This window comes from Poecile atricapillus, chromosome W (assembly GCF_030490865.1).
Source record: "Poecile atricapillus isolate bPoeAtr1 chromosome W, bPoeAtr1.hap1, whole genome shotgun sequence".
Lineage (NCBI taxonomy): Eukaryota > Metazoa > Chordata > Aves > Passeriformes > Paridae > Poecile > Poecile atricapillus.
In genome coordinates, this window is record NC_081288.1 from 36,651,014 (window position 1) to 36,672,974 (window position 21,961).

General features: G+C 37.2%; 1 protein-coding gene across 1 annotated transcript in view; it reads right to left on the reverse strand.

The window, feature by feature from the left end:
* LOC131592257 (protein O-mannosyl-transferase TMTC2-like) overlaps positions 1–21,961 on the reverse strand; it is a 231,500-nt gene that overhangs the window by 119,695 nt on the left and 89,844 nt on the right. The window contains exon 2 of the mRNA XM_058863654.1: positions 11,018–11,588. Within this exon, the coding sequence (XP_058719637.1) occupies positions 11,018–11,588 (571 nt within the window). The remainder of the gene's footprint in view (positions 1–11,017; positions 11,589–21,961) is intronic.

Here is a 21,961-nt window from a genome sequence, read left to right on the forward strand (position 1 = left end):
TGCCATGTAGCTTTTACACAGACATATCACCCCCTTACTGGATGTAGATTTGCAGTCACAAATACGAGTTAGGCAGATTAACAGTGAAGAAACTACACTGACACCTGAATCTTCAACATTTCACCTGATGATGCCAGGGGTAATTATCAGAGCACAGAGAAGCCATCTGGGTATTTCAGAGCCTTGGAGAGCAACCTGAAAACACAAGGACACATCAACCCTTTTCACTACAGTGCAACCACAGACTGCTGACAACATGCCATACCATGAGCAGGGCAGTGCCAAGGCAGAAATGGTTATTTAACAGGATCTACAGCTAATATAGTATCATATAGATAGTGGTTTGTGTTGCAGTGCAAACAATTTTCTGATCTGAAAATTTAAAAAACCACCTTTTTCTAAATCCATTGAAGTTGCATTCAGAAAATACATCTTCAAAGTACATCAATTCAGAGCTATCAAACCAATAATTAAAATATAAACAGATACTGCTTGTGCTTGCTCTTCTTTTTTTGTTTGGTTCTTTCGTTTGGTTTTTTAGGTTTTTGGAGTTTATTTTTGGTGGCTGTTGTTGTTGTTTTTCCCCTAAAAAATTTAAATTACATATACTAAAGTGTAACTGCAGGTAAAAAGTGGGATTATAGATATCAAGTAATCTGCCACAGCTGCAGCCAGGACACAGTTTTATCTGTATATATCCTAACATCCAGTAAGAAGCATAATTTTGAGAAAGTAAGGAATTTTTCTTCCCCTCTTTCAAACTTCAGTATTAGAGATGGAATCCTGAAAATATTTATTCTACAGATTTGCAAAACGGAAAGCAAGTTAAAACTTTCCAAAGTTTACCTGTAAATTATTAACACTTCCTTCTTAGTTTGAAAGGCCTCAGATGATAATAGTGCTAATTTATTTTGACTATCCTGACAGAGAGGGCTCATAAATACTTAGGTTAAAATGATAAAATTAGCAGATATGTATCATCTGGCCAGCCTCAAACTTTGTGCATTAGTATCAGTCGGGTATGAGGCAGCCAAGGACCCTACCCCCTACCCACTTAACTTGCATTTAAATCCATTTTAGCAGTCTGTGCCAAGGTCCCTAAAGTTAGCTACCTTTTACAGAAGCTGACTGAAAAAATTAATTGTGCTTTTCTAAGCAAAAATGTCACTACCAGAACAATGATATATGGAGGGGGTGTGGCTGGGGGGTTTTTCTTTGTTTTGAGGGATTTTTTTAAATTTTGTTTTTGGGGGGATTTTCTTTCTTATCTAGCTTGGTGTGGGACAGTTGTGTTGGTATTTATATGAATTAGTAAGAGATGAGAGGAGGTGCAAAAAAAGCAAGGTAAAAGTATATATTATGCAGGTACCTTCTAGCTGAAAGGGGTTTGGAACTGGGATAAAGACATAGTTTATTAAATGTTATTCTGGAAGAAATTATCCTTAGGATACTCTTTGTAACTAAACAGGATTGTATAATCACAGAAATTGGTATCTTTCAATCCATATTCTCAACCAGAATTACCCACAAACTATTAAGTTATTGGCTAACAGCTCAGATCAAAAGAGATAAAAATGTATTCGTTTAAACAAAGAAACAAACAAAGAAAAGTCACTCCACAAGAACGCTAGTTCTGCCTTTTCACATTACAAACAGCCAAAAACAGCTAAAAATGCTATACATTAAGTAGTCCAAAGAAGCAAGAATTAAAGTTTTAAAAATTGGCATTTCTTCTGTTTTAAAACTTGTGAGAGCTATTTTGTGGTGATGTTTTGCTATTTTTAATAATGTTTTAAGAAGAAAAGTTTCCAAGTATAGAGATAGAACTATAATAAACATATATTTTAGGAATAAACCATTATCCCAAAATCCCTACTAAATGAACACTGCTGTTGATGCAACCTTCATTGTACTCTACAGCAATGCAGGCTGCCCAGGATACTTTTAAAATGTGCAGACTAAAACATGCAAAAAATTTATCCATAACCCCCAAAGTGCTGTTTTCTGGGAGAGGAAGAATTTACAGAGACTCAATACAATTCTACCCTCTTTTCCCTTGCTCCCTCATTGCCTTTATTAACTCAATATGTCCCTACACTCACTTTAAAGACTTTGTTGCTATGGGAATTTATTTCCATATATTATTGTCAAGAAGAAACCAAGATTTTGGTGATTAAATGTCACAGAAGCTCTGACTTTTGCACAACCTAATCAAATCTACAGCCTAAAAAAAAAAAAAATAAAAAAAAAATCTGTGTATGTGTTTGAAAGTCTTACAGTTGTGATCATAAAAAGGTACATATGTTCTACCTGGCATTTAAAAGCCAAGCACACAAATTCTCTCTCTCTTCCCCCAAAACCTTCTGGATTATTTTAACAATTTCTGCATGCACATTTTCAATTAGTTTCCTAGAAACTCAAGAATAAAACATATTTTGTTTTCCCTGTCTCCCAATGAGGACTGTCCACAGCATCAAGAGATTCTTCTCTTTTATAAGTGACATTCAAGGTTAGTGAGGCTGGAAATTTACCTGGTAGTAGCTGACTCATAAAGACAGCTACAAAATTGCAAGCATGGGTTCCCTCCCATCCCATACCAAATCTATATTGCAGCTGGAAAAAAGAAATACATGCAATAGGTACAAAATATTGTTCAGTTCCTCCAGTAAATATGCCAAAAAGTGTTTGCTGTATTCTATCACAACTAGCTGTTGCCACTGTAAATCTCAATACACTTGTACTTCCCCCCTTTTTAATAGTGTAACTGGCTACATAGGTTAATGCTTAGAACCATTCAGAAAAAAAGCATGTATGTAATCATTAAATTATTAAAATTTCAATAAAACTGAGCATAAGCCAAAAATTCAAAATTGAACCTAGTATCAGAAAAAAATCTCCCTTGTGGCTCAGGTGTATGGTTCTGTTCCTTCAAAAGTTCTCTCAGGTTCAGAACCAGAGCTCATGTTCATGTACCAGGAATGGCTGTCTCTTGGGTAGGACTCCAAGAACACAGCTGAGAATGCAGCTCTATAGAATAGACTCGGGATGCTGCCAGAGGACTACAGCTCTGAAACTTAGACGACCACAGTTAAGATGCTCAAAAAATCAGGAGCCTGACCTTCACACTCTGGGCAGCCTTATCTTTCCCAAAGGTGCTGTAACAAACTGCTGCAAGTCAGAACTCAGAGCATCCAGAAGATTTACCTGCTCCCTGATCTATCTGATTCTAATTGAAGACATACTTCCAGGTTTACCCTCTTCTTGCACTACTATTGTATGCTCTGACTTCTGGGAGCAGGAGGTTTAGCTTGCTATTTAGCCGTGATTTGACCAAGTGCAATGAGTTCATTAGGTAAAGCTCATCAGGAGCTACAAGCATTCCTGACTTCATCAAACCAGGACATTCAGGTGTCTAACCATGACATTAGGAAACTAATGTCAAGTACTCATGATTGAACACACAGGCACAGGTATAAACTTTCTGCGTGGCATTTAACAAACACAGCCCATACTTGACGAATACAACCATGAACGCATGCATTTTAACCATGGCACCAGACCAGGCTTAAGCAGAAAGGCATAATTCCTGAGGAAGGTCTGCAGAAAAGGAATAACACCAGGAAATGTTTAGCTCATTAAAACACCAGTGAGCTTTAGCACCGTATGGTGTTTTTCTCATCCTGTGGCCAGTACCCGGTCAACTGACCCATGGGAGAAGCAGAGCCAGAGGGGAAGAAATATGGCTTTTTAGCTAGTGAACAAATGGAAAACTGAAGATTGGCCAAAGCTACAGATATTTTTTATCCCTCAAAGTTTGTGGAAATCCAAGTCTCCTTATCACAGCATAAAATACATTTAAGTATTAAACGTATTAAACATTGACTAACCCTACCAAAAAGCATAAAGCATGAAATTTAACTGTTCTTTAATATTGATATTTTAAACAGGAAAATTGTCAGCTTCCAGGAAAACAGTTTTACAGTTTCTTTAGGGAGCTAACTAATTGCTAAGATGAAAAAACATACATCTGTAATAATGCCCAATATTTTGAAACTCAGTTCTTAGACAGTATGATAAGCTTGGTGCTTAATTAATATTCCTTAAATATTATGAAAACATTAATAATTAAGAGAGAAACATTTTCTGATTGATATTATTTGCAAAGACTTTGTAGAAGTGAAAGTAGCAATCCCCCCTGTAATTAAAAACCACCATGAAAAAGTCATGCCGTTGATGTCAGTAACTGGCATGTAACCTCAGAATTAATAATAAGTGCTAACAAAAACTAAGCAAAGCCTGTGGAAACTTTCTTACCTTGTCCCTCTTAGAGAGATCCCCTTTAAGCCAGGGAGAATGTGCTGGTTTTGTCTGAGATTGAGTTAGTTTTCTTCACAGTAGAATGGGGCAGTTCTGGATTTGAGCTGGAAACAGTGTTGATGTCACAGGGACGTTTTAGCTATTGCTGAGCAGTGCTCACATAGCATCAAGGCTTTTTCTACCCTTCACACTGCGAGGTGTGCACCAGCGAGGAGCTGGGAGGGGGCACAGCCAGGACAGCTGATCGTAGGGATGTTTCAGACACATGGGCACAGCCAGGACAGCTGATCGTAGGGATGTTTCAGACACATGGGCACAGCCAGGACAGCTAATCGTAGGGATGTTTCAGACACATGGGCACAGCCAGGACAGCTGATCGTAGGGATGTCTCAGACACATGCCATCATGCTCAGCACATAAAGCTAAGGGGAGGAGCAGGAAGGGGTAGATTTTCAGAGTGATGATGTTTGTCTTCCCAAGTAACGGTAGTGCATGATAGAGCCCTGCTCTCCTGGATGTGGCTGAACACCTTCCTGCCCATGGGAACCACTGAATGAATTCCTTGTTTTGTTTGCACACACAGATTTTGCTTCACCTATCAAACTACCTTATTCTCTGAGTTGTCCCCTTCCCCATCCTAAGTGGACAGAGTGAGCTAGCAGCTGTATGGGGCTGAGGTGCTGGCTGAGGTTAAACCACAACAGAGAAGAATGGAGCAACAGAGCATACTTTGTATGCTACTATGCAGTATAAATCTTATGCAGGACTGAAGACAGTAACAACATTTCCCTGGTAAACTAACCTCTCTGGTAAACTGAAGGCTCTCCACAGATCCTGTAAATAAGAAAAGCCTTCTCTCTTTCTTTATTTACTTACTCGTTTATTAGAGAAGTCTTTCCTTTTTTCATCATTCTAGAGAGGCATTCTCAAATAAAGGCTTCTAAATATTACTGTCGACTTCAAGTGGATGGATAAAAGTAGTGGGGATTTCAGTAGCAATTCCAATGAAGACATTACAGATTTAATATTAAAATATAATCCCTATTATGCAAGTGTCAGCAGCTTCAGCAAGACATCTTATGATTCCTCCTTTTTAACAAGATACAACTCTGATAAATTTGCCTTAGGATGCTGTATTTCTGTCATATGTGATCTGTTCCAGTGGTTTAAATCACCCCATGAAAATATTTTCAGGAAACAACAGCTATTTATACATATTGATGTCCAATTCAGTACCATTCCACCAACATCACAGGGACCTGCAGGAGATCAATATCTCTGAGAAGATAGCGGAGGCCAATCTTGCTTTTCTGATTTCAGGATCAAACAGAAAAGCAGCAAGGAGCTGTGGTAACTACAGGAAACAGCAGTATTAGCTACTTGAAATTGTCAAGGGAGAAGTAAATTGGAAAAAGCTTCTTTTGTCTAGGAAATATCTGGGGGGGTGGGGAGCGATGGTCAGGACCACACAGGCCTCATGCTGTTGCCATCCAGCAGTGTGAAGAGAAAAGCATCAGGCTGGCTCATCTGCAAATATGAGCAATGTATGTGCAGGCACATTTGTCTCACCGTTTTCAGCATTTTGTACAGCCTTAAAGCTGACAGGAAAATTAACCCCCAGCTGACTACTGCAGAATGAGAGATGCCAGGGATACATGGGGCCCCAGCTGGCAACAGAGCCCCCAATCTCCTCCACACTTCTTGAAATGCTAAGGGTTACCCAGCCCACAAATGCAACACTTAACAGCTCAGTGCACTTGAATATGTGGTTCTTGTTAGACAAAGGGAACCCATGAGAGGTCAAGTCATGTTTTGAATTGTAAGTTATTTATTATTTTTATCTGGAATAAAAGCAGTCTCGATGAAAAACATATTTACTAAATATCTGACTCCAAGGATAAAGTCTGTCCTGCAAGGAGTAGCTGCTGCCCTAACAGTCTAAACACTGTAAATAATGTACTTCAAAGACATGGAGACAAGACTGGACCATGCCCACTCAAAAGAGAAATAACTTACAAAATATAATAGGCTCCAAATCAGTTGTTCCGAAATATCAAGATCTCGGGTAAGTGCAGCTTAATAAAATTCCTTAGATGGTGGGAAACAAGCAGAAAAAAACCCACTGAGTTAGATTTTATATAATGATGAAACACTACTGGAAAATAGCATAACTTGCAAACAGAGAAGAGATGAACAATAAGGAATACTGACTACTACATTACTAAGGCTTTAGAGCTCCTCAGAAGAGAAGGATAAAACTGCAAATTTAAATCAAGAGCAGCATTTTATTTTGACATTACTTTTCAAAGCGTAATAGTTATAAAAGTAGCAACTTCAAAGACTAAAGAATACAGAAAGTGGCCTACTTGAAGTTTAGAATGCTCTCAAAAATCAGTAGCTTTATCTAATACCCAGCAGCATATCACCCACAACTAAGAGTGTTCCAAGACCATAAAAGAAAGTAGATTTTTATAAAACTTGGTTTGGTGGTTGACCACGTCATCCACGGAGGCCCCAGCTTTACATCATTACCTTAAATAAAATATTGGCCTACAATAAAATTGTCTTTTACAAAACCAGTACTGCTATAATAGCACAGAAGCCTAGATAACACATCCTGCAATCCAATTTGTGGATCATGTTAAGCTATAGACACCAGTAACTAATTCCACATGGGAGACAGACCTCCCAGAGGGAGATTTTAATCAAGTAAACGATGGGAAAAGATACATTTCCTTTTTTTGGTATAACAAACCCCCTGTATTAACTATATGTAGATCTGGTAAAATGTTACTGTATTGTAGCAGTGCAACATTAGTAGAACTTAGATCTGATTTAGTTATATCTGCATGGCACTTTGTATACATAAGCCACAGAGCAATAAATACTTTATCATTAACATTATATTAAAAATGAGCTTTAAATGCATTTTCCTCCTCTTTTTAACTGCTAATGTTATTTAGGTCCACTCACACTTTAAAAAAAAACAAAAACAAAAGAACAAAGCAAACAAAAGAAAAACTGAAATACCAACAAGATGAAAAAAGAGCAGCACAGTAGGGTTTGTATTAGCTTTGTACTATTAATTGTACAGAAGACTGTTGATTAATGCTTCTGCACTCAAGTTGAATATTTCAAGTACAAAACAATTAAGCCTCTGTATTTGCATATTTTCTGTATTAACAAACTTGATCACAGCTCTCTCCCATATTCAAGCTCCCCCTCCCAGTTCTACACCTCTGATGGTTTAACTTGCACAACTCCAGCTGCTGACAGGTACAATCTCTGATACCTATCCCACCTGACAACTCAATCAATCCGCAAACCTGCTATGCAACTTACACTGGAAATTACTCAAGGTCTAGAAGGCCAAAATGAGTGTCTAACTTACTTCCACAAGGAATGCTTTACCCCAGTAGAACACCACTTTTCCATTACTCTCATTTCAAACAACTCATTTATGACTGCAATAAATACAATTCCATCAAAATCTTCTGACTCAAAGACAGTGAATACCTTCATGTCAGCCAACCAGAATAAAATAGAGCTAACCAAATGAGATGGAGTCCAGACTTACAACTTTTCCAGCCAGAGTGAGAGCATCACAGGCAGACAGGAATACAAGACTTGGCAAAAGAAAAAAAAATCAGCAGCCAAGTTCTACTGAATAACCAATACACAGATGACAAAGAAAAGCGCTGGATAGTGTAATAAGTGGGTACAATACAAATTTTTAAGATGCCTCAGGAATAGCTTCTACATAAAGGGTAGCATTAATCTGCTCAGCTAGTGGTCCAGCTTTTCAGCAACCTTGGTTAGAAGTCCTGCCAGTCTACTCAAATTGCAAACTGGGATGTTTTCATGTTCTCAGTGTGACAAATCAGGATGCACATGATAACTGGTCTTGAACAGTAGCCATCATTTTATACCACTGGATATTGGCCCAAAGATAAGAACACAATGGAAAAAAATAAGCTTGTCACCCAGTACTATATCCTACCATCAGCTGGAGCATTTTTCAAGTTACTTGTACCAGTTTATACTTTACTGACCGTCCTGAAGACTGCCAGTAGTTTCACTATTCTTTAAACAGAAATATTTGTGTCTCAATTTCCCCAGTGGTATATTCTGAAAAATGTCATCATTTTCAAAGTTAAAAGCCATAGTCTGGCAGCATACCAGCCAGGTCCCTAACCAGCCACTCCCCCATCTCTCTCCATTCCTTGCTCCTGTGCTCACACTGCATCTTTCCTCTCACTGTTAATCAGTACAGCTATCTGTAGGGCAATGACAAGGACTGAATATAACTCAACTGATTCAGGTTTGAAGTAACTCCTAAAAGATGTATCTGGGATATTTGGGTGAGGGGTGTGGTGTTTAAAGGTTATTTTTTTACCCGCATTTCCTCTCAGTTCAGTTTGCAGCACAGCCTAGGAAACAGCTATATCAGCTCGTTAGAAAGCATTCAGTTACTGCTTACTTAGGTAGTACAGGCTTGAGCTAAACATCTTTTAAATTATTTTCCTTTCTTCCTCAGCTCCATTCAACACTTTTGCCCTCCAACATGCTACAAAAGATGGTAACTTTTTCTTCAACTGACCTTTTTGACATATTTTTTTCCCTTTCTCCTGAAATTGCCCTCTCCCAGTATTACACTAGGAAAACACCAAGAATAAATTCCATAACAGGTATACAGATGCAATTCTTTCTAATTTTTTCAGGCTGAGCAGCCCTCAGCCTGAACATATGTACAAGAAATATGCAGCCTTGTAATTTAGTGAATTTAAAAAATGCATTTCTGGCCAATTAATCAAAATATTCACACTTTTTTCAATAGTCTCTCCTCATAAAACTGTCTGCAGCAAAAATCAAATCTCCACAAAGGTCTGTAATATGCAAAACAAAGAATTACTCCTTCTAGCATTACAGATAAAAAACAAATTTTCAAAAGACACCAGCTTACTGTCTAAGACAACTCTGATGCTGGGTGCAAAAAAAACCTCACAAGTCAGCTGTCCAAATTTAGAGCTCCACAGAGCTCTCTAGGAAGACAGACCTTGTATTCAAAAAGTTAGGATGTAGAAGCTTGGATTTCACCTGTGTCATTCAGGTCTCTTCTGGACCAATCTTACTCTGGCCCTGGCATGGAAAAGGAAGAAAAAGATGAGAACAAGCTTTTCTAAATTAAAAGTCTATCAGAAACATCTGAAAATATTGTGGGTTTGAGCAAGGAGTGTTCAATAATAAAAACTTTCTAGATGTTCAGAATATTCTGTCATATGAATGTTTTTACCACTGTTTAATTCCATAAGATAGGGTAACACTTGAGTTATTAACTAAACTTCTTTAAGCATTTGAAAAAGTCTCATCTTTGTGCCTTTCAGTATGAAGCCTGCTGTTGCAGATGAACTTTAAGGAAAAAAATAAATGCAACAACTTACTCAGTTTCCTGTTTGTTTCTGCTCAGTGTTAGATGCACAATGTACCATACAGTATTTGGCTATTGACATTCAGGGGTCTTACATATGTCATTATACACGAATAAAAATACCCAAGTATGTGTATACATATATGAAATTATTCTTTCCTTTTCCATTTTGTTAGGAAAGAGCATAATAACTACGTCAACACCTTAGAGCCATTAGAAAGGAAGCTACAAGTGACTGGGTGTTTTGGGGTTTTTTACTCTACTACTTTCCCTTTATATTACAGCTATATAGTCTGTATGAACCAAAGTCATCATTGCTTTATCAAAAACTACAATTTCTTTTCAATCAATTTCAAAAAGAAATCCAAATTTTCAAATCAAGGTGTTTGAGATAAGTAAGAAAAACAATGAAACAAAATACATATTTGCAATCTACATCTAACTGCAAAACGTGACAACACGCGTCCATATGAAATACTGCTGTCCTTTTGTCAAAATAGTATTTTTCTGACAGCCATTTCACTGAAAAGAAAATTACATACACTCAGCTTACTCATTTGTACAGCCACTGCTGTAAAGGACTCTTGATTTTAACTCGGGTTTCTGAGTACCACTAAAATACACAGTTTTGTGTAAGCTGGGGGATTCAGTGAGCTTGTTTGCTTATTTTACTTGTTTGTTCTCAGGGAAGAAGTTAAAAAATAGGAAATACTTATTTTATTAAGACAGTAATACATTTAAGTCATAGTTCCTACTAGGGGAAGGAAAGAATACATGCTGCCAAAGGCATGCACCAAGCCCCATGCATCTCTGTTAAACTAGAACAATAAGAGTTTTATCTTTGCCTCAGGGAGCAAAGTTGATGATATCAGCTGTCACACTTGCACGCCTGACCAAACTAAGCTGAGTTTGCAAGATACGAGAAGAGCATGAATGAATTCTTTGCAAAAGGCAGTCAGATATCCAGTGCTCAATTCAGATAACCAGTGCTTGACAGTAAACAGAATGAGGAAGCTGCTGGAAGTAAGGAAAGTAATTGAAAAAGCCCATCCCCGGCACTGAATAATAGCAATGGCTAATAACACATTGCTTAAACAAAATGTAAAAAGACCATACTAAAGCTCTTGAAGTGTTCTTTCAGCATTAAACATCTGTGCTTATCTTTGGGAGTTGACTAAACTACTAAGAATTACTGTGTACTCAAAAACTCATTTAGCATCTGTTTAATAGTGAACAGTGCCTCACAAATAGGTTACCACAGAGAAGACTCACCTTGTATAAAGCAGAAACGATCTGATTCATTTTCAGTCGATGAAATACAAAGATATCGTACACGGCTGAAATGGCCAGAACAGTCACTCCTTGCTCCTTCCACAGCATGCTGCATCCAGCACACAGCCCTGCTCCCAAGATCCAGCCCCAAGTACTCGGTGAGGAACCTCTGGTAGAGCAGTGCTTCACGTAACACATGAGGGAAAGCAGAAAGAAGAGGCAGGCTCCAATATCTGCCCTTCCTACAATCCCTGCTACGGCTTCCGTGTGGATGGGATGAGACGCAAACAGCAGGCCGGCTATCAAGGTCCAGTACCCATCGCCAAACAGAATTCTGGAGAAGTTTGTGAAAAGGCCAGTGACTGCAGCATGTAAGAGGACATTTACAAGGTGGTAGCCCCACGGGTCCATTCCCCCAACAGCATGGTTAATGCGGAAGGAAAGGGTGCAGAGAGGTCGGTAGGACTTGTGGCTCCCGCTGTGAGTAAGCAGTGTCCCCCAAAAGTCATTGTAGAAGATATGGATCCACGGCGTCTCAGGCAAAAGGTCCTGGTTTGTCTTGATAGCTCGACTACAAAAGACAAATAAAAATTTAATTTTAACAGAAGAAAATGGCTACAAATGAAAGGCTGTGAAAATGCAATCACACTGCTACAAGAAAAAAATGGCATTGTTTGGTATTGCATCAAGTTTTGAATTTTAACAGGAGGTGTTAAACTACATATCTATTGACTTTCTTCTAGAGCAAAATTTCCATATAAATTGGCTTTTAAAATGTTAGAAACAGACGTTATGCTGTTTCCCTTAAATTAAAACACCCTTCAGTGACATTCTTCTGAGTCTAATCCAGGAGTAATCAGTTAAGATTTGATGAGTTATAATTAAAATGTACAAGAAATATGAAAATCTTGCAAACATTATTGTTGAAACAATGGATCCCCCAGTAATTCAGAACTAAAACCCCAATTGTCCTTTTATATTGAAATTTTAATTTAGATGTTGGAATGGATTTTGCTAACATAGATAAACAATAAGTACAAAAGTTGATAGTAGTGTGCAATTTTCTGCTTCTGGACAGAGCATTCTCCCTGTATAATTGTCCTGTGCATATTTTGACTGACAATATTTTCTGCAACACCTTGTTGAAGACAGACCACAGAATATTTAACAGATGAAAATACACTTTCTTTTTGAATTTCTTGTATTTACAATTAAGGGGGAAAAAAACATTTTTACATTGTATTAGCTTATGAATTCAAGTCTGTCAACTTAATTAGAAAAAAAATGCTGCAGTTTTCAGCATTTATGCTTACAACCACACTGGCAAGAACTCATGCCAGCCATTAGCAGTCTCTAAGTCTAATTCGTTACTCTAAAAATCTGCCTCATATAGTGTTTGTACAAATCCAAAGATTTGCATTTAAATTTATGCAGTGGGAGAAGGTGTAAGACCTGCTTAGTGCAAAAAGATGACTAGAATTTAATTAGTTGTATTTAAGCAATTATTTAAAGATGCAATGTTGTTACTACTGAGCTTAACTCATTTAGCATTTATTTTATTAGGGTAATTAAGAATCCAGCCAGCTCAAGACTCTTCTATTCAAAATACTAAACAAGAGAGTTGATTTAAATCTTATTCTCTATTCAAAACCTCTATCTGCCTTACCAATAAATACCCTCCTATAATTAATAATTTTTCAATTCAGATGAGGAAGGAAAAAAAAGGTGTGAAACTCAAGCCTGCATTTAAAATACATGACTAATTCATATTCCAAGACTCCACTCACATTCTCCATTTTCTTAGAACCTATATGCAAATGCCCCCCTTTTTTTTTTCTTGTAGTATTCAGGTTTCAGGAATGTTGTCTTGTTCTGGGAAGAAAAATGCTCAAAACTGATATACTGCACCACAGAATCTCCATGCAAATACTCCAAATACCACACAGCTCAGCATTTCCATTGTCCAGAGCATCCTGCTGTAATGCTTTCAGACACACTTCCTCTCAGCATGTCCTTTTGTATCTGAGCATACAGAGGTTATAGAGAGGTCAGCTTAAATCCTTTAAAGATCTGATGATGCTTTTTAGAATATTTGAAAATTTTCATTTTGACTTCTGCTTATGCAGTGGATCAGGTTGCCTGTATTTGTTTTCCCAACCCCACACACATTTTTCTCATTTTAGGCGAGTCACAAAAGAACACTGGAGGAAAACAAGATCGTTGTTTCCACATTATTTATCTTGTCCTTCTGTGTTGTCCTTTCTTGAAACCTAATTCCTCTGTTTGTGATTTCCCTTCATAGTATAACTCTCAGAACCACTATCAGAAACCAAGGAATTTGGCAAAAATAAAGCAGGTGTCAGGCAAGAAAGAGTCCTTTCTCTGAGAAAGAGTCCTTTCTCTGAGAAAAACATAATATATTAGACAACAGCCTTCCAAAGGCCAAGAATGGCTATCAGATGTCAGGATTTAGAGTTGAAACCCTGAACTGCAAAAGTGGGGTTTTTTTTGGGAAACAATAAGAAAGTAAGTGGCAATAACATTGCCAGCACAACCATCCTCCTCAGGGGCAAAGAGTCCAGACAGTTCCCAGGTTGTTCCCAGGAAATGGTAGCTTTTAGAATTTCTTTTGCCTTTTCTCTAAAGATGATAGTTTTCATGCAGCAGACATTCATATTGAACTCATCCCCACCAAAAGTAAACTGCTTGTATCACAAAGAAACCTAGTGTACATTCCAAAGGCATTAATTCAGTTTAATCTTATTCACAGCTTTACCAACAAATTTCATGCGTCTTTGATCCTTTTCTGTTTAGACCTGTCCATATTAAAAATTGAAACAAAGAAACAGACAACAAAAAAAGCCCCACACACAACAGAAAATCAAAGGAAGCCCTGAAGATTGCAAAAAGAAAACTTTATTTAGGTAGAGATTTCAACAGGCAGTTCTATAATAGTCCTAGTTTCTTGTGCATGTAAATGCAACAAATTCTAGTACCTACCCAACAGCATAAAGAATACAGAAGCTGACAGTTCCACCTTACTCAGTGTTTAGTCACATCAAATGCTGTACTTTCTATAGATTAAATTTTAAATGAAGTTAAAATTTCTATGTGTATGGTTTCCACATGGTTCAAGGGCACTAATGAGCTTTGACAGCCTGACCCCGCTCCCGAGGTTCCCATCCCCTGCCCACAGTCCCAGGACCTCATGCCAGGTCTCCGATGCTGCGCAGGGCTCAGGACCCCATGTGAGTCTCCCATGGCCATCAGCCCCAGCCCCAGGGACACCTCAGCAGGGACAGTCTCAGCTCCCCAGGCCCTACACTGACAACGAAGGGTTTTGCTGAGCTGAACCTGTATTCCAGCCGGTCCTTGTCCCCAGCCAAGTGCCCAATGCCCAGGTCTTGGGCCGCCCTGGCTCCTGGCTGTGGCAAGGCTCTGTTTTTTATCTAGTTACTGAATCACCAAGCTGTTAATCCTGCTTGGTCTCCAGTTCCAGCAGAAATTCTGAAAGCAACACCTCCTCAGCCTGGCAGCAGTGCCAGTTTGTCTCCAGTAAAGCCTCCTGTGCTAGCAGCCACCCTTACTCTCTGCAGATACAAAATTATATTAATTGCTGGCTCTGGAAAAGACTCTGGGATAAAGGAAATTATAAAATGCCATATTAGCCTTGTTTCCTGCTTCAGTCACAGTTTACCTTGAGGTTATGTCCTGCAAATTAGTCCAATTTTGCTAATGGGCATAAGAGAAGCTCTCCAACTGCAGTGATCATTCCTTGCCAGAGCTGCAAACTCTGCTCTCACTAAAAGGCAGCAGGTCACCTGAGAAAGTAGTTTCTCAAAATTCCAACATAATTGGCATTTTACTTCCAAGCAGGCTCTGAATAGGGTTGCACACTCAGGCAGGGGACGTGCTTTCTTCAATTTGCAATGCCTGCCTGTTTCACACATCCCAGGAGAATGGGCTATCTTACTTAGTGTACAACAAATGGACGTGCTGGGGGGCAGGGGAAAGGAAAGAAATTAGATTCAGTTATCAGTTCTTCAGAAATAGAAAGCTGAAGAAAGACAAAAAAATTGTAAAGACAAAATCATCATTTCTAATCCACTTGATGCAATGCTTCTGCCTCCTGCCATAAATCACTTATTTGCCACAGGTCAGTACACACCTTGAGCACGACTCACTGAGCTTTTATTCATCAAACCTAAAAATGCCAGAGATACAGCCATTCGCACGTGCACATATACATGCATACACACACAAAAAAATTCCAGGTGTTTTCAAAATTAACAGCTATATATGTCCCAAACTTCTGTGCTGGTGTTAAACTGATCCAGGTGTTAACACTAGGGTAAAAAAACAGATGCGACATTCTAAAGTGATTTAACGAGTTAAGCCTTATATCCAGCTTCAATATTGCTAATGGTCCCCATATGCTGAAAATTACCATCAGCATCTGAAGTAGACAACACATTTTAAAGGAAAAGGAGAATTCCCAACTGCGCATGCAGGAAGCCATTGACCAGACATCTCTCACATAAAATAGATAGTGATGGACTGGCAAGGTTGAACATGGAGGTTCATTGTTGTTTATCCTCAGACATCTTTAAACAGTACTAATTTAGTGGTTTTTTTCTTAAATAGCAATGGCAAAACACCCTAGGGTATTTTTACAGTGGATACTAATGAGACACCCTTAGGATGCTTTCAAGACTATATGTTATTTATATAGACAACAAGACTGGAAACACATCCAAGAGACTACTTGCTTGAGTACAAACAGCTTCACATCCCCAAAACACACAGCAGCTAAGTAAATCCTCCGAACTACTTACAACAAACTACAGACAACTACAGGTTGTTAGGCAGGTGGTGGTCAAAGCAGGGAAGAAGAGCTTGTCATACTTGCCTGCCGACTAACTATATATATATATATATATATATATATATATATACACACATTGTCTGTTTTGACAGGATAAAGTAAAAGTCAGAAAATACTACTTAATATGCAGAGATGTCTTAGGAAAGTAATAAGGTTAAGTACATTCATCTAAATGTTTAAAGACTCAAAGGAACTATTTGCCATTCTGGCATAATTCTTGGGAAAATTACATCCAACATGATGTGTATTAAAGTTCATCCTTCTCAACAGTTGTTAAAGTGGAATTTGCCTTCAAATACAGCAGATAGTAAAGTTTTACCCATGCCATTTCACAAAAAACAAAAAAAACCAAAAACCCACCACAAACAAGAACAAAAGAACACCACCCCTTAAAAAAACAACACCCAAAAATAAAACCCCAAACCACAAAACTCTATAGTATTTATCAACTAGGGATAACTTCAGGAGACCAAAATCTGTGCATCCTCTAAGTTTCAAGTTGCAGCTTTTGATTTGTCTCAAGAAAAACTGTTCTTAGGTGCATCTCTAAGGAAAATCTAATAATCCAGCTGCTTTCAGAAAGGAAATACTTGGCAACAACTAGCTAGGTGACATACAGGATCCAGAGCTGCTAGCTGGCTCCGAGTGGGACAATACATACAGATTGATGGAAACACCTAGGTTCAAATCATATTTTAAACTAATTAAAGGAAAATATGACATCATAAAAGAGAAATTAGCTTACAAGAACTTCGTATCTAGTTAACTTCTGCCAATATTATGGTCCTTTTCTAACTGTATAGAAACAGCTGAACTCAGGAGTTCAAACACTGAAGACAACATCTAGTTTTAAAATAATTTTCCTGTCTTATGTAATTACTAGTGAAAGCTATTAACTCAATACAGAGTTAGTACAGGACCTCTGGAAAATACATTAACAAATGATAATATTAATTTTGTATTTTGGACTATGAAAGCAATTCTACAGCTTCAGTTTAGTACCAGAACAAAGAGGAGCTACGAGTAACTGGTCTGTAAATAGTGTTTTATTTGTAAACTTTCTTGGATGAGCCTTTCCTGAATTAGATATAAACAGTGTGGAAAAGATGGATGAGTGAGACAACTGCAACTATACCATTAGATGATTGCAACCACTGCCAAAAACAAACAAAAATACTAAAGAAAACAAGTAAAATCACAAAGAAAACCAGTAAAAATGCAAAGGTTATGGTCTTATACCATATAAAGTATAAAGTGCATATATATATATGTGTGTGTGTGTGTGTGTGTATATATATATTTATACACACACTTTCTAATATTTTTCTATACTGCACTACTATGTCTTTTAAAGAAATTGATCTTTTAAAATAAGCAATAACTTTTTCCTTGTTTTTTTCCATCAATGATTATATCTGCTGTGATATAACTGTGTCTGCCAGTAACTGGCTATGATCCAGCAGCCCATCAGCTACATGCTTGTAGACTTTATAATATTGCAACTCAAGATGCAAGATGTTATTCAAAAGAAGGAAGTGGTAGCAATGCTTACATATAACACCAAATGCTATTAGGAATTGCTTTAACTACACTTAAACATACTGCATCTATTGATTTTCTTATTGACTAAGAGAGCTTTGAAATCTTTATATAACTAGAAGTTCAAAACATTTTAATTACAAGAAGGTCAAGATGGCCTTTAATTTTTTTTTACCAGAATATAAATATTTCAAAAGCCAGCTATAATGGTTTTGAACTCCTTCTGCATTGTATAAGCTTTTCCATTTCTATGTATTTCCTCCTATGAAGAAATAAAATGGCCTTAATATTAACTGTAAATGCACCTCACTCCCCTCAGTTTAAGACTTAGCCTGACATAAACACTGAAAGATGGGAGTATGTGAAATTTGAAATCCCAATTAATTCCAGCTGCCTGGAATAGTATTACTTGATTATTCATGCACAGTTTAAAAAAACAAACAAACAAAAAAAAACCAAAAACACAATGGAGAGAAATGAAAGAAGTAATTAATACTTTCATATGCTGAACAGTGGGACACCATCAGTGTCCTCGTAAGAGGAAATTGATGAAATCATAAGGAGAAAAACAGCTCCTGTCTTTGTCTCTGATCCGTGAATTTCTTCACCACAGCATGTACCATAGGTCTGTGAAAAGATAGTTTCATTCCTAAATCAGAAATGTTTTCTGCTATTCTCACAGCTATTTTATAAACTAGCTTCACTACCAACTATACCCTGCAATGCAAAATTGCTAATTCTATTCTTCTGAAACTTCAAGATACTTTGCTTTTACCTGATAAATATTCTTTCAAACATATCCCTGAAGTTGTCCTTTAAAACATTCATCTGTGCCAAATGACTGCCTGACAATAACTCAAATTTTCTTTATTTTATATATGTATGCAATACATATATAAAATATATAAAGCTTCTGAAGCTAAGAATTAGAATTCTTAGCTGGAACCTCTGCTGCCTTTTTTAAATCTATTTTAGGTAATAAAAGTGGGCCCAGCAGGCCTTATTAGATTTACTGTTCTGCAATACAATGCAATACCACATTACTTCTCTTCACCACTTTCCACTGAAAAAAATGAAACATAAATAACTTTTGCAATTCATAACAGTACAAGAACAAATATTTAAAGGCTTGAGAATATAGCAATTCGAGTTAAAATGTTGATTTTCTTACCCAAATTAACAGTATGGATATTAAAGTACCTTTTTTTGACAGTACACCTTTTGAATACACATAAAGCCTTTCCAAGACACACGCATTTTAAGCCATTAGCTGAAAACAGAGGCACACATTCTGTAGCATTACAAAAAAGAGCTTATCAGCCATACATCAGTCCCATGGCTATTCACTTCTTCGAGTTTTTTTCAGTATGTGGCAGACATTGGAGAAAATTACGTTCAGCAATTTAATTCTGGAAACATTTCCCCCCCCCCCACATTTAGTTTATTTTTTAATAGTGCATCTTCAGGAAATTTCAGGAGATGGTACACAATTATGCCTAAGCCCATGACTCTTGTGCACTCTAAATTTAAAGCCTGAAATAATTTTTAGGTTCTGATTTTGATTTTTCCTTTTAGGGAAGCACTGAAGAGAATAACCAGGAAGATGTACTCAACAAATACAGAAATTATGAGTGGAGGAAAAACCACTGAACCACAACATAACATAAAGACACTTTCCTTTTGTTATTTTTTGAAGGAGACAAAGAAATGCAATAGGGTTTTAGTGCGTAAGTTTCCTTCTTCAAGTCTTTTATTTTAGCAGTAAAACAACCCTTCATTAACAAGGGCTGATCTAAATTTAGTTTTACTGGTTTAACTGAAAAGTATTATTCAAAATCTAATCAGTGAAAACAATTTGGTGCATGCATATCCACAGAGTTCAATTTAACCTTCACACTGTCTTTAGAACTCACATTGAAGAAATGTCCATACTGGCAGAAAGAGGAAAAAAACCCAATCAAAAAAAACCCAGCTATCCCTTCTCATGTTCATGTTATTCACTGTAAGAATCAAGTGATTCAGAGAACAGTCAGACCCACCTTGGCTTTAAGTATCCACAGAATTTCAAGTACAGACTGTGCAACACTCACCCAAAATGACACATGCTCACCCAAAATTCTCCTGTTTCCAAGAAGTCTCCTCTTCCCTCCCTCCAGTCCCACTATAAGATACATAAATGTATAAAACTAATGTTCTGAAACACATCAACTGTATCACTTTTTCTACCCAAAGGGTATCATGTTATCAGATTTGCAGGGTGGGTTGTTTGGGTTTGGGAGTTTTTTTAATAGTGCCATACAGAATGAGCATTTTCCATTTAGGTTAAGTCAATACACAAATATTACAAATACTGATGCTGAGGCTTTAAAAGACTATATTGTATGGCAAGAAACTAGAACTCTTGCATGTTTTTCCTTGCAGTACTGTCCATTTTTAGTAGAACTTCCCTCACAAGCTTCTCAATTATGCACATAAAAGACTGTCCACAAATATATTAGCACACTACAAAAGGTACCATTTTTAGACAGCAACTTCTGCTTAAACTTTTTCTTTCCTGAAATCAGTCTGGTCCAAGAAATCAAACACATACCACTTGTCTTTTAAGTCACTACAATCTTCCCAGTCTAGTTTATTAACTTGCCTGATACACAGTCAATGATTGTAGTCACAGTCCCATTTAAAGGCAGGTATTAAATAATAATGAGGGCAAGGGAATCCTCCCTGAGGATTACCAAAATTTATTCTGTGTCAGCTACAAAGTCCAGCTACACTATCATGAACCAAGAGATGTACTGCTATTTCAGTGAAATAGTCTTGAGGAAACACAAAAAGCAAAGCAATCTTAACTTGATGGAAAAAGAAGAAATGTTGACATATAGTTGAGGCTTACATGATGATCATTTACTCATCAGGGAATATTTTAAGCACCTTGTCAGAGGATTCCAAATTTAAAGAAAAAAAAAATGCAACACTTCTTTTCAGATGCCTATTAATCAAAATTCCTACATAATATACAGAGGGCCTAAAATCTGGCTAGAAAGCATTTGTGATGGAGTTAGACTTTACCTTCAGTCTTTGCCACAGACACATCAAACAAATTCCTGTAAGCATTTTTATAATTTTATATTTTTAGCAGGTGAAAAATGGAACTTGCTACAGACCTATGTCAAAACCAATTTTTATGAAAACTAAATTCTCACAAAAAGGTAAAATAACCCAGAAAATTAAAACCAATATTTGTTCATGTGAAGATGTGTAATGACTTCTAGTGAATAGAGAGACTGTTCAGCAGAGTCCTGAAACAGGCTCCCCAGGAAAGCAGTGAAGTCACCATCCTTAGAAGTACTAAATAAATAAGTAGAGGTGGCACTCTGTGGTTAGGTTTAGTGGGCATGGTGGTATTTCACCAAAGGTTGGGCTTGATGATCTTGAGAGATTTTTAAACCATAATGATCCTATGAACGAACTACGCTTTTTCTACTCTTCAACATCTTTACAGAGGGCACTGTGGGACACCCTTCAAAAACATACTTTAACAGAGCAGATGGCAACCACCCATTTGGAAAGTTATGAAAAAGACTGAAATTACCTTTACTGATTTGTTTCATCTTTGTGCCTCAATATATAGAGATGCAGGGATTCACAAGAGTTAAACAAGTTTTGTGGCTTGTCACAGCAATTGTGAAACACTAGAAATTGAAACCACAGTAGCGTTTAAAATAAAATTTATCTTCTCTGAATTGCTTGGTTAGAGCACCCAGCTAATAGATAACAGTTGGGGAGTGACAGCAAGGCAACTAATCACAGTTATTTTGGAATAAAAATGTGCTTTACACTTACCATTATATGCAAGTTTGTATCAAGCACACACTCAAGGATTTTACTGGATGCAGTCAAAGATTGAGGTAAAAAGGCAGGAAATGACAAATTAGCTGAATTATGTTATCAGAACACACAGGGGCAAATCCTGATTTCTGCTAAATTAGCTTTAGTTCATATTGGTATTGCAATAATCTGCACTTTATGTCACTGAAACCAGTAGGTTTTACAATCAACTGCAATTGGTGTAAGCTTTTATAGCCCTTCTGTACACTTTTTAGACTTCCAAGCATAAAAACAAAACAACCAAACCCCATTCCTGTCTATGTTTTAGAACAGCTATCAAGAGGCAGGCAGTTAGCAAGAAGGATCTCAGACAGCAATTCAGGTAAACTGAAGCCATTACCTGAATCACAAAACTGATCAACCTTTCTTGACAATAAAACTAGAGCTATGTCAAGTTGCACTACAAAAGCAGGGAGTTTTGAACTGAAACATGCCAGATTTTTAAGTCTCTTTAATTCTATGCTAGCTAAGTGCTTGCACTCTTCACAAGCGGTTTGGTTGGTTTTTTTTTTATGTGCTTTTGGGTTGCTTTTTCTCCCAAGTAGCTTTAACTTTCCAAAGCAGCATCCTTCTATAAATTAAGGTCTGATGATCTCCTGGAAGATCAAACCAATATTTAACTGCTAGGCTTAACT